The 14110-nt window shown below is 41.7% G+C and overlaps 1 protein-coding gene across 1 annotated transcript in view; it reads right to left on the reverse strand.

Moving 5' to 3' along the window:
• si:dkey-82f1.1 (DENN domain-containing protein 2A) overlaps positions 1–14110 on the reverse strand; it is a 41167-nt gene that overhangs the window by 8499 nt on the left and 18558 nt on the right. Inside the window, exons 3-13 of the mRNA XM_031283362.2 lie at positions 12533–13567; positions 8141–8268; positions 6532–6644; positions 6224–6421; positions 5847–5940; positions 4712–4762; positions 4233–4420; positions 3746–3855; positions 3022–3091; positions 2595–2672; positions 879–1019 (exon numbers count right to left, since the gene is read on the reverse strand). Coding sequence (XP_031139222.1) covers positions 879–1019; positions 2595–2672; positions 3022–3091; positions 3746–3855; positions 4233–4420; positions 4712–4762; positions 5847–5940; positions 6224–6421; positions 6532–6644; positions 8141–8268; positions 12533–13567 — 2206 coding nt within the window. The remainder of the gene's footprint in view (positions 1–878; positions 1020–2594; positions 2673–3021; positions 3092–3745; positions 3856–4232; positions 4421–4711; positions 4763–5846; positions 5941–6223; positions 6422–6531; positions 6645–8140; positions 8269–12532; positions 13568–14110) is intronic.

The raw sequence follows: 14110 nt of genomic DNA on the forward strand, positions 1-14110 counted from the left end.
AATAAAACAACATATCATACAATAAAAACAATGAAACATAGGGGGTAACTTGTTCCAGAGTCTCGGGGCAGATCACCCCACCGTTTATACCTTGACCTTGGGACTTCTAAAACCAGCTGATTTGAAGACCGCAATGACCGGTTGTGCTCACGCAGGGTTAAAATCTCACACAAATACTCCGGGGTCAGGCCATTTAAGGCCTTGAAAACAAACAATAAAATCTTAAAATCTATTCTAAAACCAACAGGGAGACAATGTAGGGTGTAGAGAACGGGGGTGATGTGTGCACGTCTAGATGTATTTGTTAAAAAGCGAGCAGCAGCATTTTGCACAAGTTGAAGTCGTGAGATGGAGGTTTGATTCAGACCAACATAGAGAGCATTACAGTAATCCAACCTTGAACTAATAAAAGCATGAATCGCCTTTTCTAGATCATGCCTGTTAAGGAAAGGCTTAACTTTAGCCAGGAGACGAAGATGGAAAAAGCTCATTCTAACAACGTCGTTTAATCTGCTTGTCAAATTTCATGTTGCAATCAAAAGTAATTTTTGACTGCTGACTTAAGGTATGAAGCCAGAGCTCCCAAACTCAAAGCTGGACCATTTGGCGTGCCTGAAGTACTGAAGATGATACACTCAGTTTCGTTCAAGTTAAGAAAGTTTTGTGAAAGCCACAACTTAATATCATTAATACAACTAAGCAGGGAGTTTAGTGCAACACTGTCATTCGGTTTCATAGGCAAATAAATTTGCAAATCATCTGCATAACACTGAAATGACTAAATAAGACACTAAATGATTAGTGGTATAATCTTTAAAAGCATATGGGGTGTGCCTCCAAGAACTACTGTTTCCACGGTGACAGCACGATCATCTCACCTCTGTCCCAGAGCCAGGAAGGAAGTTTTTGACAGTGATGGTCCTTCCTGGAGCAGGGAAGGGAGCTTCCATTATGCCTCTCATAAAAGGCTGCACCAGAGCAGGGGAGATAGCCCTCCTCTTTTCCACTTCATCCAGGATCTGTTAAACATAGAGAAGGAGGATCTGTAATTTGAATACTGGCAATCACAAATATTTCTATGAGTGTACTGCATAGGCGGCGCCAGGGAGGGGCTAGGGGGTGCTGTAGCTACCCCTAGGATTGCCATAGCACCCCCTTAGCACCCCAAGAAATTGCTGTGGTTGATTTATAAATAAATAAAAAATCGTTAATGTGTAAATAGTATAATTTATATTTGAAAAATGAATAAATACATTAATAAAACAAACCGATTATTTTTAGGCAAAAAAACACAGGTGATCGTATTTGGCCAAAGGGTGCAGCACACATTGAACTTTTGACCTTACTTCCGCAGTAATGTATTCACACAGAAGAAGAAGAGCTCAATATTTGGAGCTGTTAGGATTAGAGAAGTTAGTCTAACGCTAGCAATAGATAGTTTTTTACTCCCTAACGTCAAGGTGTGGAGACTTTATCAAAATCTGTAAATGAGACTGAGAGATATGGTATATCATTTATAACATGGTAGCTATCCCTTTTAATATCTCTGGGTGTATTAGGCCATTGTAGGTAGTGTTCCAATAGTACAGCATTGATGTGGTAATGTGGTGAAGTACCTTAACCTGTCAGGTATATAACATTTCTAAATTAGCTGAAAACAGACATTTCTGTTTTGTTATTTTAACCACAAACAGTTTTTCAAATGATTATGTATAAAATGATCTATATCATGATATCAATATCACAATATAAAATTACACATACTGTGATAGAAGATTTTATCCATACTGTCCACCCCTGTGAAATAATTATTTATTGTATTAAGGAATTCCCTTTCTTCTTCTGGTTAAAGTCCCACTGAGATTATAATCTCTTTTTTGAGAGACTTTTAACTGACAGTTAAAATGGCATTGGATTCAGGTGCCGTCATAAATGAATCCTTTGGGGGACTTATATTTTATCAACAATGGCTATTACTATGACAAACATATTCATTCTTGCCATGATGCAATGGAGAGACAGTCAAACAATGTCAAAAGTCAATACAACAAATGGCTAACAGCCTGAATCCATCACGTGTACCCTTCAACACACATACTGTACTGTACACTTTTATGTAGCTGATCTGATACAGATGAAACATATTCAGAACAGCAGCAACTGAGTACGTCCAATTCAGAGGCAGCTATCAATCTATTTTCCATCTCCTATAACAGCAGATATACTGTAGTTACCCTTCTCTGTACATGTGTGTATCCTTAGAAACCCAGTACACAGGCCGACATGCATATAAATCTAAGGCCCAATACAGTGAACGTTTTCCACTGTGGTAACCACATCAGCTGCAGTTCACATGTGCGTCTGTACTGGAGCCAGGACTGCAAGGCTCTGTGGGAAAGTAAAGCGGACAGAGGGCGGGTGGGGCTCTGTGGGCACTGAGGGTGATACTGCTCTACACTCTTTTAGTGCGAGTGAGGTTGTGTATTTGTTTGTGTAACACATGCTGTTCTGTGCAATGTAATTTCATTTCATGCAAGACATGTATTTCACTAAACTTTGTGCGTTTGTGTTCATGCTTAGTTTATGATATCTACCTTGGAGAAGAGGTCGAAGCAGCCCAGGCGGCTGACGATGCAGTAGACCTCAGGGAGCCTTCGGCCTTTACCGCTGGGCTGTGAACAGGCAGCCAGTTAAAGACAGCTTCAAAACCCAGGAGTGTCACAAGACTGCTCACCCAAGTACAACCACAGGATTAGACCACTGGAGCAAAGCAAAGCCTTTGTTTTGCAGAGTCTTTGAAGACTGTGACTTTGAAAAATCTAAACCATTTTATCAACCAAATTCAAGAAATATGTAGAAAACATTTATTATCAACTTGCATAATAATTCAACAAAAAGAGAAGGGTAAAAGCAGCAGAGGAAATCGGATGAGCATGTTTATAATCAGGGATTATCTATATTTAATTTAAATTAGGAGAAGCTACTCTAGTGACAAGGGGCAGAAGCATTTTAAGAGCATACCAGTAATCGCCGACAGTAGCCAAACCGCCTGCTTCCATCCTCACCAGTCAAGACAAATGAGAACGTCTCACTGGGGATAAAAAAAGAGAGAAAAGAAGATCATTCAGACATGCTAGAAAACATTTAAATGGCTGTTGTGGAAACAGAAAACTCCATTCTGGACTGGACTTTGTGTTTTGGCAAACAAAGGTATGACTTTGTACTTGAGAGGAAAGACCCTCAGGACAGGCTTACTACACACAAATCCTCCTAAGCTCTACCTGACAGGTACTCATTGACCGGTGACGACCTTCTTGACAGGCGAGAGCATCAGCAAGTTCAATGCACCCATAGAACATTTGCCTCCAGGGTAATTATTAGCCATCATCGTCAAGACGTACATTATCACTTCTCAGAACAATGCAGACGTTGAGAGGCTAAGCTAGGTGGTATTAGGTAATAAGGCCAATTTTAAACATCATACAAAGAGAGGTGATTTTGTAATAAACCAGGTGTACGGTGCTAAATCCACCATCTCTCCCTGTAATAATTTTTCACTGTCATCTTTACAAGCCAGGAGGTCATTTCTATTTTAGGCTTTCAGCTTCTTCTCTAACAAGTGATTTTAACAAGGAAAACAGCTGAGCTATTAACACTCTGCCGGTAAATTCCTGTGTCCCTGTTTTGTTTCCCTTTTTTTTTTTTACGTGTTGAGTGTCGTGGCTGCAGTCAGACTTGGACTGACCTGGGGAAGTTGTCGACAGGGGCCCAGTCTTTGGCGTCAGGGAAACAGAACTGAGGGATGACCTTCAGCTGGTCCTCAGCCTCCCGCATGAACTTAAAGCTCCTCTCAAGCTGGATTAAAAAAAGAGAAATTGTGAAAACGAATATATTTAATGATGTCTGAAGGATAACACCATTAAAGTCTTAGACCATCGGGTTATATACACACACACACACACACACACACAAATTACTAGGCTATTCCTTTTTTATTGCATGGACCTGCTGTTGCTGTTCCCAAAAGTGCAAAATTCCGGTGTTTTTCCTAGAAAAGTCCATACCAGGTGCTGATAAACTAGCGTATATACAGTATACCATTGGTCTGGTAGGAAAGTAGACATCTATTTAGATGATAATACTTACAATGATGTCTCATTTTCAGCAGTTTTTTTTTTTCTTCTTTTAAATACAATTGGCAGTGCTTCAGTAACATTTCTATCCCATTTTACCTTGAGAGGGAACTGCTGTGTGACTTCTGGCAGGTATGGGACTCCAGCTTTGGTCTTGTGGAGTGCAACAACTATGAAATACTCAAAGAGCTTCCTCTCCTGCAACTCCATCAGATCCCGCTCCATGGTCCGGTACCGCCCCGTCTGCCTCAGCATGGACTGGACCAACACCAGCCGCTGGCTGTGAGCTGTGGGACAGAGGACCACATGTCATGCAAATACATCAATGTCATGTATGCATAGATGGTCACTGTCAGGCCACATCATCTGTGCATATTTTTGATTTTAGTCATACGGTGGAACAATAAAATAAAAGAAAACTATTATGAAACTATTATTGTACACATGCTACCATTGTGCTTATTTTTAACTAATGAAATTACATAAATACAAAACTATTTTATACTTAATACTGCTTATACTGCTCGGCATCTCCTATGTAGCTACTGTAAGTGTAGGCATTCGTTTTCTGTTCTCACCTTGTAGTTTCTCCTCTGTGTCACTTTCGGACTCACTGTTCTCATCTGTTACTAAATTAAAGAGAAGCGTGAAAAGAATAAAACAGAGTGTGAGCAGAGTTCAAATAACAATCACAGGAAACTTAAAGCACATGGAATTTGCTGTCATTGCTTTCATTCTTGCCACTACCACACAGCACCACCCAGTCCTCTGAAACATGGGTCAGTCTCAACTGACCACAGAATGTAACTTTGCCCATAAAACTAAGTGGATACACATGATTGTTACTTTTATGGAGATGGACCTGTAAAGTCTTTCTGGTCAAAGTAAGAGTCGTAGGAAAGGTAACCCGATGAAATGTGTCTGCAGTGGGTAAAGTGTTGATAGTATTGATGATAAACTTTGAATTCAGTTATAGTTATTTTAGTTACCTTTTTTGTCAAATTATTAGTCATGACCAAATAAACATTTGACCAGAAAACACTACACATACTACTGTTATTTGTTATTTTACCAATACAAACTTTAACTTTATAACAGCATCTACAGTTGAATGTGTTGCAATTTGTAATTGTCTTGCTTGGGTGTATCATTTAGGATTAATTGATTTATTGTTTTCCTATTTTTTTGCTTTTTAACTTAGGGCTGGGCAGGCCTGTGCTACATTAATATACTCTTGATATACATGTTAGTTAGTGTGTGAGTGTATGTCAGTGTTAGTATTGCAGTAGTAGTATTTCTTTCATATTTTCTGCCTAACAAGTGTCTGTTGTTGTTTTTTTACTGAGCATCAGCAACCAAAACAGCTTCCCCTCTGTATCAAAAAACCTGAAGTGCCAGACAATCATGGAATACATGTGCCAGATTGTTTTTTCTTCAAATGGATCTGCACCTGGATCTGTTTTCCTACCAGAAACTAATCACTTATTCCTTGGCCCATAGCCTAACTTTCCACTTTCCACTTTATTGAAATGAGTTGACAAATGTTAAACAAACAAACAAACAAACACAAAGAGGTGTTGATGATGATGTCCAGAGGTGGACATCATTTTTAGTTAAGCAAAGTAAAAATAAGTTTCACAAAATTCCCAGTTGATGTGAAGCAAATCAAAGGTAAAAACAAGTCATTTTTGTGGCCTGCTTTTGACGCCTCACCTCTCCCTGAGCTAGACTCTGTAGACTGAGACACCCTCTTCATTCGTTTCTTCCCTCTCCGCGCCTCGAAGATGCCATTGATTTTCAGCACCATCTGCAGGAGGTAAAGGGAAAGAAATGTCCGTCTTTAACTCTTTAAACTAATAAACAAAATATGGCAGGCTCCTCACAAGATCATTTCAATACAGCTTCTGGGAGGCCTTCCTCTGGGCACACTTCTCACAGGAAATATCCGTCAGAAAAATTTTCCCTGCCTTACTCATCCCCAGACGGCAGCATGAGTGGACCAGCTCCGAACCTCCCTGAGCAGTACACTGGACCATAAATCACAGAAAGAGCAGCATGAGCTTTGTGAAAGGCCTCTCAGACTGCCATACCTTGGGGGTTTTCCTACGTCTGCGATTGTACGGGTCTCCAGAGAGGCAGGGGGTGTCGTCGGGGCTGCTGGGTGTGGAGGGGGGGCTGATACGTGAGGGAGAGGAGATGCCAGTGTCCCTGCTGGTCTTACGTAGCTCCAGGAGCTTGAAGCTTCGCCGTTCTGAATTTTGTCTGAAGAAGCCAGGCTTGGAAGAGAGCTGCGTAGGGCAGATGTAGAAAAACAGACACATTAGAAGGAGACTTTAGTATAGAACTGCTTCCAATAAATCTACTTTGTTTTTATAGTGATGTATTGGCAATCAGGTACCTTAGTTGGCGTGTCAGGGACAGGAGATGAGGAGGCAGGTGAAACGCATTTGCTTCCCAAACAACTTCTCTCCAGCTCTATATCTTCATAGGGATTCTCCTTGGATGGAGGATCTTCAGGAGAAAAAAGAGTTCTCTTTCAAAACTAAGAAATCAATGTCACTTTGATTACACAACAGCTTCACACAAGTTTTCCAAAGAGCAGATAAAGTATTTTTCCATATCATTCATGTTTGTTTTGCCAGACCCTAATCCAGATGTGCAGAGAGGTACCAGAGGCAGCAGTGTGATTAACATTACCCCGCTCATATTGCACTGTGATAAGATGCTTGCAAACAGCTAATGCTAAATGTGACTCTAGCCACCGGTCCTCCCCTGCAGATAAAGAGTGAGAAAGTTTAATTTTCCAAAACATGTGCCTCTTTCTCTCTTTGTATTTGTCTCTCTGTATCTTCCCTCTGCTCTATCAATCCATCCACCAGATGTGATCTGTAGAAGTCGTAGGATAAAGAGGGACGTTCAGTTCCCCGCTACTTCTCCCTCTGAGGAAAAGAAGGGATCAGTGTACTGTTTTTCACATTGAAACGTCACACTAATCTCTTCGGTGTGTTTGCGTGTGCTGCCAGCATGTGAGTTTGAATCAGTCATCAAGGCATGCGTCTGAATACTTGTAGTGGTGACAGTTGCTTTCCTTTCAATCTGAAAACACTGTCAGGCATGTGGATTGTGTGTTTAAAGTGTGTTGATGTGAACCTGGTTTGCGTGTGGAGGTTGATGACAAGACTATAAAGGACAACACAACTGCTCATCACTATCTGTATATCTCTGCCTTCCTGAGCTGCTTTTTGAGTAGACAGCTCTGGTGAGTTACTTTACCCATGGGACACTGCTGAGTGTTTGGTGAACAATGTCTGAGCATTTTAAAGAACAATACTATTGTATGAAAGGAGGAAACTAGAAAAGAATCCAAAATAAGCTGCGGCATCACTCAAATATAATTAAAGTTAATTTTACTGTTGCAAGCAAGCAGCACTCATTATACACCAGTCTCTGGGATTAAAACCAAAGATACATTGAAGCGATTGCCAGTAATGTGCCGTGGCTCTAAGCCACTCACATGCCCCCCGCTGCACTGACAATCACAGTAACCAACCTCAGCTACAGTATGACCTCACACAACGCCACTATTGTACGTTATGAAATTAAACAGGCTTTAGGTGGGGTTGTCATAACCCCGCAGACAATAACGTAGGAACGTAGGACAAATTTCTGCGTATCATTTTTAATAAAAGTGAAGCAGCATGGCTCTAAATTAAAACCGGAGCAGAGTAAAGGCTGCATGGCCTCCTCATCAACTCTGGTCTTAAACTATGACACACACTGATATGAGAAATGAAACTAAAGGGTCATGCAGTGTATGAAGGATATAGAAAATAGGACAACCTCCAGCCTACATTACAGTATTTAACAATGTTTTTCATTTTATGCGAATACTATACAAAGTTGATAATGCAACACTTTGAAACCACGTCGAGAACTTGATTTTCGACACATGCAGACTTGGTTAAGGAAAAATAAAAGTGTCATATGTATGGATATGTATTGTTTACCTATTATGTCCTCGTAGACATTCTCTTCTGATAAAGTGCGTGTAAGGCCCAGTCTGGACTGAGCGTACCAGTCCACCCTGCAGCTTTCTGTAGATGACTGGAGCAGATCCTCAAATTCATAGGACTTCCTGGTGGACAGAACATTACAACGATTTAGGATAATCACATGCCAAATATAAAAAAAGAGAAAGGAAGGATTTTTGTGTGTACTGTTGATGCTTTTAAGAATGTCTGATATGCCAAGTAGGAAAACTGATGTTACCATTTGCTAGTTACCACATCTGTGTTTCATCACTGCCAAAGATTAAAGCCCAGTAGAATGAAGTGCACACAAGCATCCGAGGTTGCATGCAAAGCCAAATGCATGCACATATACAGTTAACAATTAAACTAAGTTGCCACTTTATTGGGTACAGCTTTCTACATCCATTGCAATACAATGGAACAGCCCTGCAATGAATCCTATCTTTCTAAAGCTTATCATATTCAATGTTGCCCTATTGGATTTAATTATAGTGAAAATGTTTTCTCCACCCTACATCTTGTTGTATGATTTAAAATGCTGTCTGCCTTGTCTTATTCTGTTAGTTTGTTTTTAACTTTAACATTAACTTTCATTGGAACTGCATGTGAAAACTAGCCATTTGGCTAACTCTGTACATCATATCAATGTAAACTTCTATGCATTGCCCCTGATATATAAAGGTAAGTTAAGTTAAGCAAAGTAAAGGACCATGGCGTTATATTAATCCTCTTCTGACTGAACATTGTGATTGACCATGGACCAATAGTGAAGGATTTTAATGATTGGTGTAAGCGCTCCTTTTTAAACATAAATGTCTCCAAGACTAAATAATTAGGGCCCGAGCGCCGACAGCGGCGAAGGCCCTATTGAAACTGAAGGAATTATTATTCTTTTTCCCGGCAAATGAATTGGCTTTTTGAGGGGCTTAACATATTCAAAAACTCACCAAATTTGGCAGTCGCATCAAGTCTGGTGAAAATTTACGTATTTTAAGGGTTTCGGGAATAGGCGCCCAAAAATGGCTCGCTAGCGCCCCCTACAAAGTTAAAAAAATTGAGCCCCTGCAGTGCGTTTAACGTAGACTCACGAAATTTGGTACACATGTATATCAAGTCAGGACGCACACAAAACGTCATTGGAGCCATATCCTAAACCCAACAGGAAGTCCGCCATTTCGAATTGAAAGTTCGAAATTAGTGCGATTTTGGCCATTTCCACATGTCGTACTTTAACGAACTCCTTCTAGAGATTTCATCTGATCAACTTCAAATTTGGTCTGTGCCATCTTAAGACATTAAAGATGAAAAGTTGTTAAAAGAAAAACTTTTCGTCATAGGGCGTGGCTGTGGCGGGGCGGCCATTTTGTGTGTTTCGCAGCCGAAACAGGAAGTGGGTGTAACTCAAGTGTACATTGTCCGATTGGCTCGAAACTTTTCAGGATTCATAAGAGTCCAACCCTAAGGACAAATAAAGGCCGATATTTACTTAAAGTCATAGCGCCCCCTAGTGGCAACAGGAAGTAGGCCCAAAAGACAAGGTGCTATACTTTAACGAACTCCTCCTAGAGATTTCATCCGATGGACTTCAAACTTGGTCTGTATCATCCCAACACCTTAAAGATGAAAAGTTATTAAAAGAAAAACTTTTCGTCAGACGGTGTGGGCGTGGCGGCCATTTTGAGTGTTTAGCGATGAACAAAGAAGTTGTTGTAACTTGAGTGTACGTTGTCGTATCTGCCCGAAAATTCTCACGATTGACAAGGGTCCAGGCCTGAGGACACCTACAGGCCATATTTGACTTTTGGTCATAGCGCCCCCCGCTGGCAACAGGAAATGCACCTTATATGACAAACATCATCTGATTTACATGAAACTTAGAATGTGTGGTCTACATGTGATAATGAGCTGGCCCCTATGATATAACCACGCCCACTTACTCAGGCCACGCCCCTTTCATAACATTTGAACCGTTTAAGGTAGAGTCTTGTGTGAGGTGTCATTGAACTCAGCAGAGAGTTTGTTTTTGATTGGTGATAGTTTGGCCCGCCCCCTATGCTTAAGCCACGCCCCCTTTCATAACATTTGAACCGTTTAAGGTAGACCCTTGTGTGAGGTGTCATTGAACTCAGCAGAGAGTTGCTTCTTCATTGGTGATGGTTTGGCCCGCCCCCTATGCGTAAGCCACGCCCTCTTTCACAGCTAATAAACTGTATGGCGTAGAGTCTTGTGTGAGGTGTCATTGAACTCAGCAGAGAGTTGCTTCTTCATTGGTGATGGTTTGGCCCGCCCCCTATGCGTAAGCCACGCCCTCTTTCACAGCTAATGAACTGTATGGCGTAGAGTCTTGTGTGAGGTGTCATTGAACTCAGCAGAGAGTTGCTTCTTCAGTGGTGATGGTGGCCTGCCCCCTATGCTTAAGCCACGCCCCCTTTCATAACATTTGAACGATTTAAGGTTGACCATTGTGTGATGTATCAATGAACTCAGCAGAGAATTCGTTCTTCATTGGTGATGGTTTTGCCCGCCCCCTATGTTTAAGCCACGCCCCCTTTCATAAATGCTGACCCATCTAAGGTAGAGTCTTGTGTGAGGTATCATTGAACTTAGCAGGGAGTTCCCTTTTCATTGGTGATGATTTGCGGTGTCTGAGTGCCGCGCAAATGATGGTCGCAAGGAGCGGCGACTCCCGGTAACCCCGTCGCGCGCAGAGGAGCGAGGGCCCGTCCATCGCTGCTTGCAGCTTTAATTCATTATTGATTTTAGGAAACAGTGCCCCCCTCTTCCCCCCACTATCATTGATGGCCAACCTGTTGAGACAGTACAAGAATATAAGTACCTTGGCACAATAATTGATAGCAAGCTATGTTTTGAACCACACACTAATGCGGTTTGTGCCAAAGCCCATCAGCATATGTATTTTTATCGAAAACTGAGGAATTTTAGCATTGACCCCACTTTTATGAGAACGTTTTATTCCTGTTTTATTGAGTCTGTTTTAACCTTCTGTTTTATCTGCTGGTTTGGTTCTCTGTCCATAAAAAACTAAAAACGACTAGAGAGTACCGTCAGGACACGTAGCAAGATTGCAGGCATCAACTTCCCCACTCTCTCCCACATCTACTCCAACAGAGTGGCAAAGAAGGCCCAATCCATTGCAGCTGACCCTAGCCACCCCTTGTCCTGCCAGTTTAAGCTATTTCCCTCAGGCCATAGGTACTGCATGCCCAGATGCAGGTCCAATAGACTCAGAAAATCTTTTATCCCGACTTCCATTTCCATTTTAAATAATTTGCCAGAACTGTTTTAAATGTATGTATTTATTTATTTACTATTGTGTTTTAGATACTGTGGGTATTTCATGTTTTGCTGTATTGTTGTGTGTCTTGTCCTTATATTTGTCTGCTGGCTGTACAAACAATTGCCCCTCGGAGACAATAAAGTTACCTTGAACTTGTACGCTTTAAAAAAGTTGTTGCATGGCACTGAGTGAAACTAAGTGTATCTAATAAACTAGCAACTTATTGTATTTATTCACACGCACAAAAATGCACACTGCAACGGACACTAAGATAAAGACAGCTTGACCAAATAAACGGCTTGATACACTTGAGCAGAGTGAGGCCTCCACATATGGTATGGAATGTAACAGATCCAAGCCAAGCTTCAAACAAGAATTCAGACCACTGAGAAAGTGAACAATAGATGTACTCCAATACATACTGCAGAGTTCACATGTTTTGGTTTCCTTAGAGCTCTGTTTGTTTGATTGTAACCATTTGAATTTGAGTACTACTTAGAAGATTTTTGTATATTCCAACATGTTTGCTAGAATAAGTGTTTTTAGATTCAGACTTTGAACTTTACAAGTACAACCATTTTTACATTTGCAAATGTCAGCCTCTGTGATAGCCACTGGCCTTGCACATTCATTTTTACTGTCAAGGCTTAAATTCTTGAAAAAGAAAAGGGCCTCTTTGACATTACTCATATCACTCTGCATGTTCTCCTCTTCTAGTAGAGTTTTGGAAAGACGAATGAGTTGAGTTAATGTGTACATTCCGCAGATCCAACTAATGAGCTCATTCTTTGGGATATTTAGAAACAGGATGATGTCAGCGGTGGTTTTGATTTACAGCAGATGTGGTGAATATTGTCAACCTCAGTGTTTGGTCGGCAATGGTGGGGGAAGGCTCAGAGGATACACAGAGCCATCATCACTGGTTAATTCTGATACCACAAGCAACTTTAATTCAACATATTTTTTAATTTAGCTTTGGGGACAAAGAAGCTTCAGCAAATGGGTGTCTGCCATAGGACTGATCATCATCATCCGCCCATATTTGTCATTCTATCTTCTTATTCTCTTACCTGTTGCTACTGTCCCGGGGTTTGTCAGCCCAGGGTCTCCTGCAAACTCCAGGTGGTGGGCATGTAGGTAAAGGTGGAGGAGGAATGCAGGGCAAAGGGGGCAAGTTCCTCCTTCCCTTCCCTGAGCCGGGCCCTGAAGCTGAGATAGTGGGGGGGGTGTGATGCTGGAAGGTTCTCTGAGGTTTGGGTAGAGGGTTTATAGACGGAGCACCTGGCTCACTGTATACATTTTCTGGATCCCCTTCCCTCCTCCTCCGCGACCCGCCAGGTCGAACAATGTCAAAAGTTCCAAAAATGGGCTCGTTGGCTCTCTTTTCAGTATCCTCCAGCTCCTCCTTTGAAGGAGGGCAGAAGTAATTGCCTGGAAATGCCAGTGAAGGTCTGTCAGGAACCTCCTTTGTTGCCTTCTCCAGTTTCTTAACATGAGTTAAAACACTTTTCTTGTCTTGGGGTTGTTCTGTTGGCTTGGAAGCCCGAAATCCCCTCTCTAGGATCACTTCTCTGTCCTTGTTTGTTGGGCCCTCTGGAGATTTAGACCTTAAATCCCCCAGCTTTCCAACATTCTCCTTCCCTGAGTCTTGTCTGTCCCAGCTGACAAACCTCTTGCTATCTGTCCTTTGGACCTCTGAAGCTTTGGCTTCCTTTTTCCGCACTGTCTCAACTTCCTTCTGTGTTGTGCTCAGTGGACATGTCCCTGTAGAAGTTGGTGGGGCAGGCTCCTTTTTGCCCTCCCATTGTGAGATCTTATCACGTATGCTGGCAGTCTTGACTGCCGCTGGGCTCTTGTTGTTCAGCTTGCCACACAGCCCGTTCTCCATGTTGGGAGTCCGTGGGTCGGTGGTGGCTCTCCTGTGAGCCAGCATGGTGTCAGGAGGACCTGGGCTGTCGCTCAGGCCGAGTAGGGGGGAGAGGGGACACTTGGTGGACACAGCAGTGTCCCTCCTGTCTCTGTCCCCTGGTGACCCGCACACCTCTTGGCGCTGGGGCCCCACAGAAGATGAAGACTCCCCGACCTTCAAGCCACAGCACTGGAGCCTAGAAAAGAACCAAACAGAGAAAAATCAACATACATCTTTGAAATATTAGCTTAACCCTTAAAATGGTTGCAAACGAACCGCAAGTGTCATACATTCGTACACCCAAAGCTGCCCAGTCAACACAAGAAACTACTTAAATTATATACAGAGGCAACACAAAACAAAAGGAAAAGCATGCAAACGCATGGTACTGAACATAAAACGCTCTCATACATTGATATTAAGCCTTTAACAAAAAATGCAATTATTAGCAAAAAAAAGATTGCCATACATTAATATATTATAAATCCAGACCAAACTAAGACTAACTAATCTAATGCAAATGGTGCTTGACATTATTCTTTATAATTGGTAAGAAAATATATGATTTCATCATCTTAAAATAAGATATTGCAGTTCTTCTTAATTGCCCATTTTGCAGTAAGGGGCTGAGGTATATTTCAAGATTGACAGGCTGTCAATCACAAGATGGACTGTGGGGAGGGAACAAAAGTATACCCAAACAAACAGACAAAACATGCAAAGAGTCTTCTCTCAGTAA

This window comes from Sander lucioperca, chromosome 7 (assembly GCF_008315115.2).
Source record: "Sander lucioperca isolate FBNREF2018 chromosome 7, SLUC_FBN_1.2, whole genome shotgun sequence".
NCBI lineage: Eukaryota > Metazoa > Chordata > Actinopteri > Perciformes > Percidae > Sander > Sander lucioperca.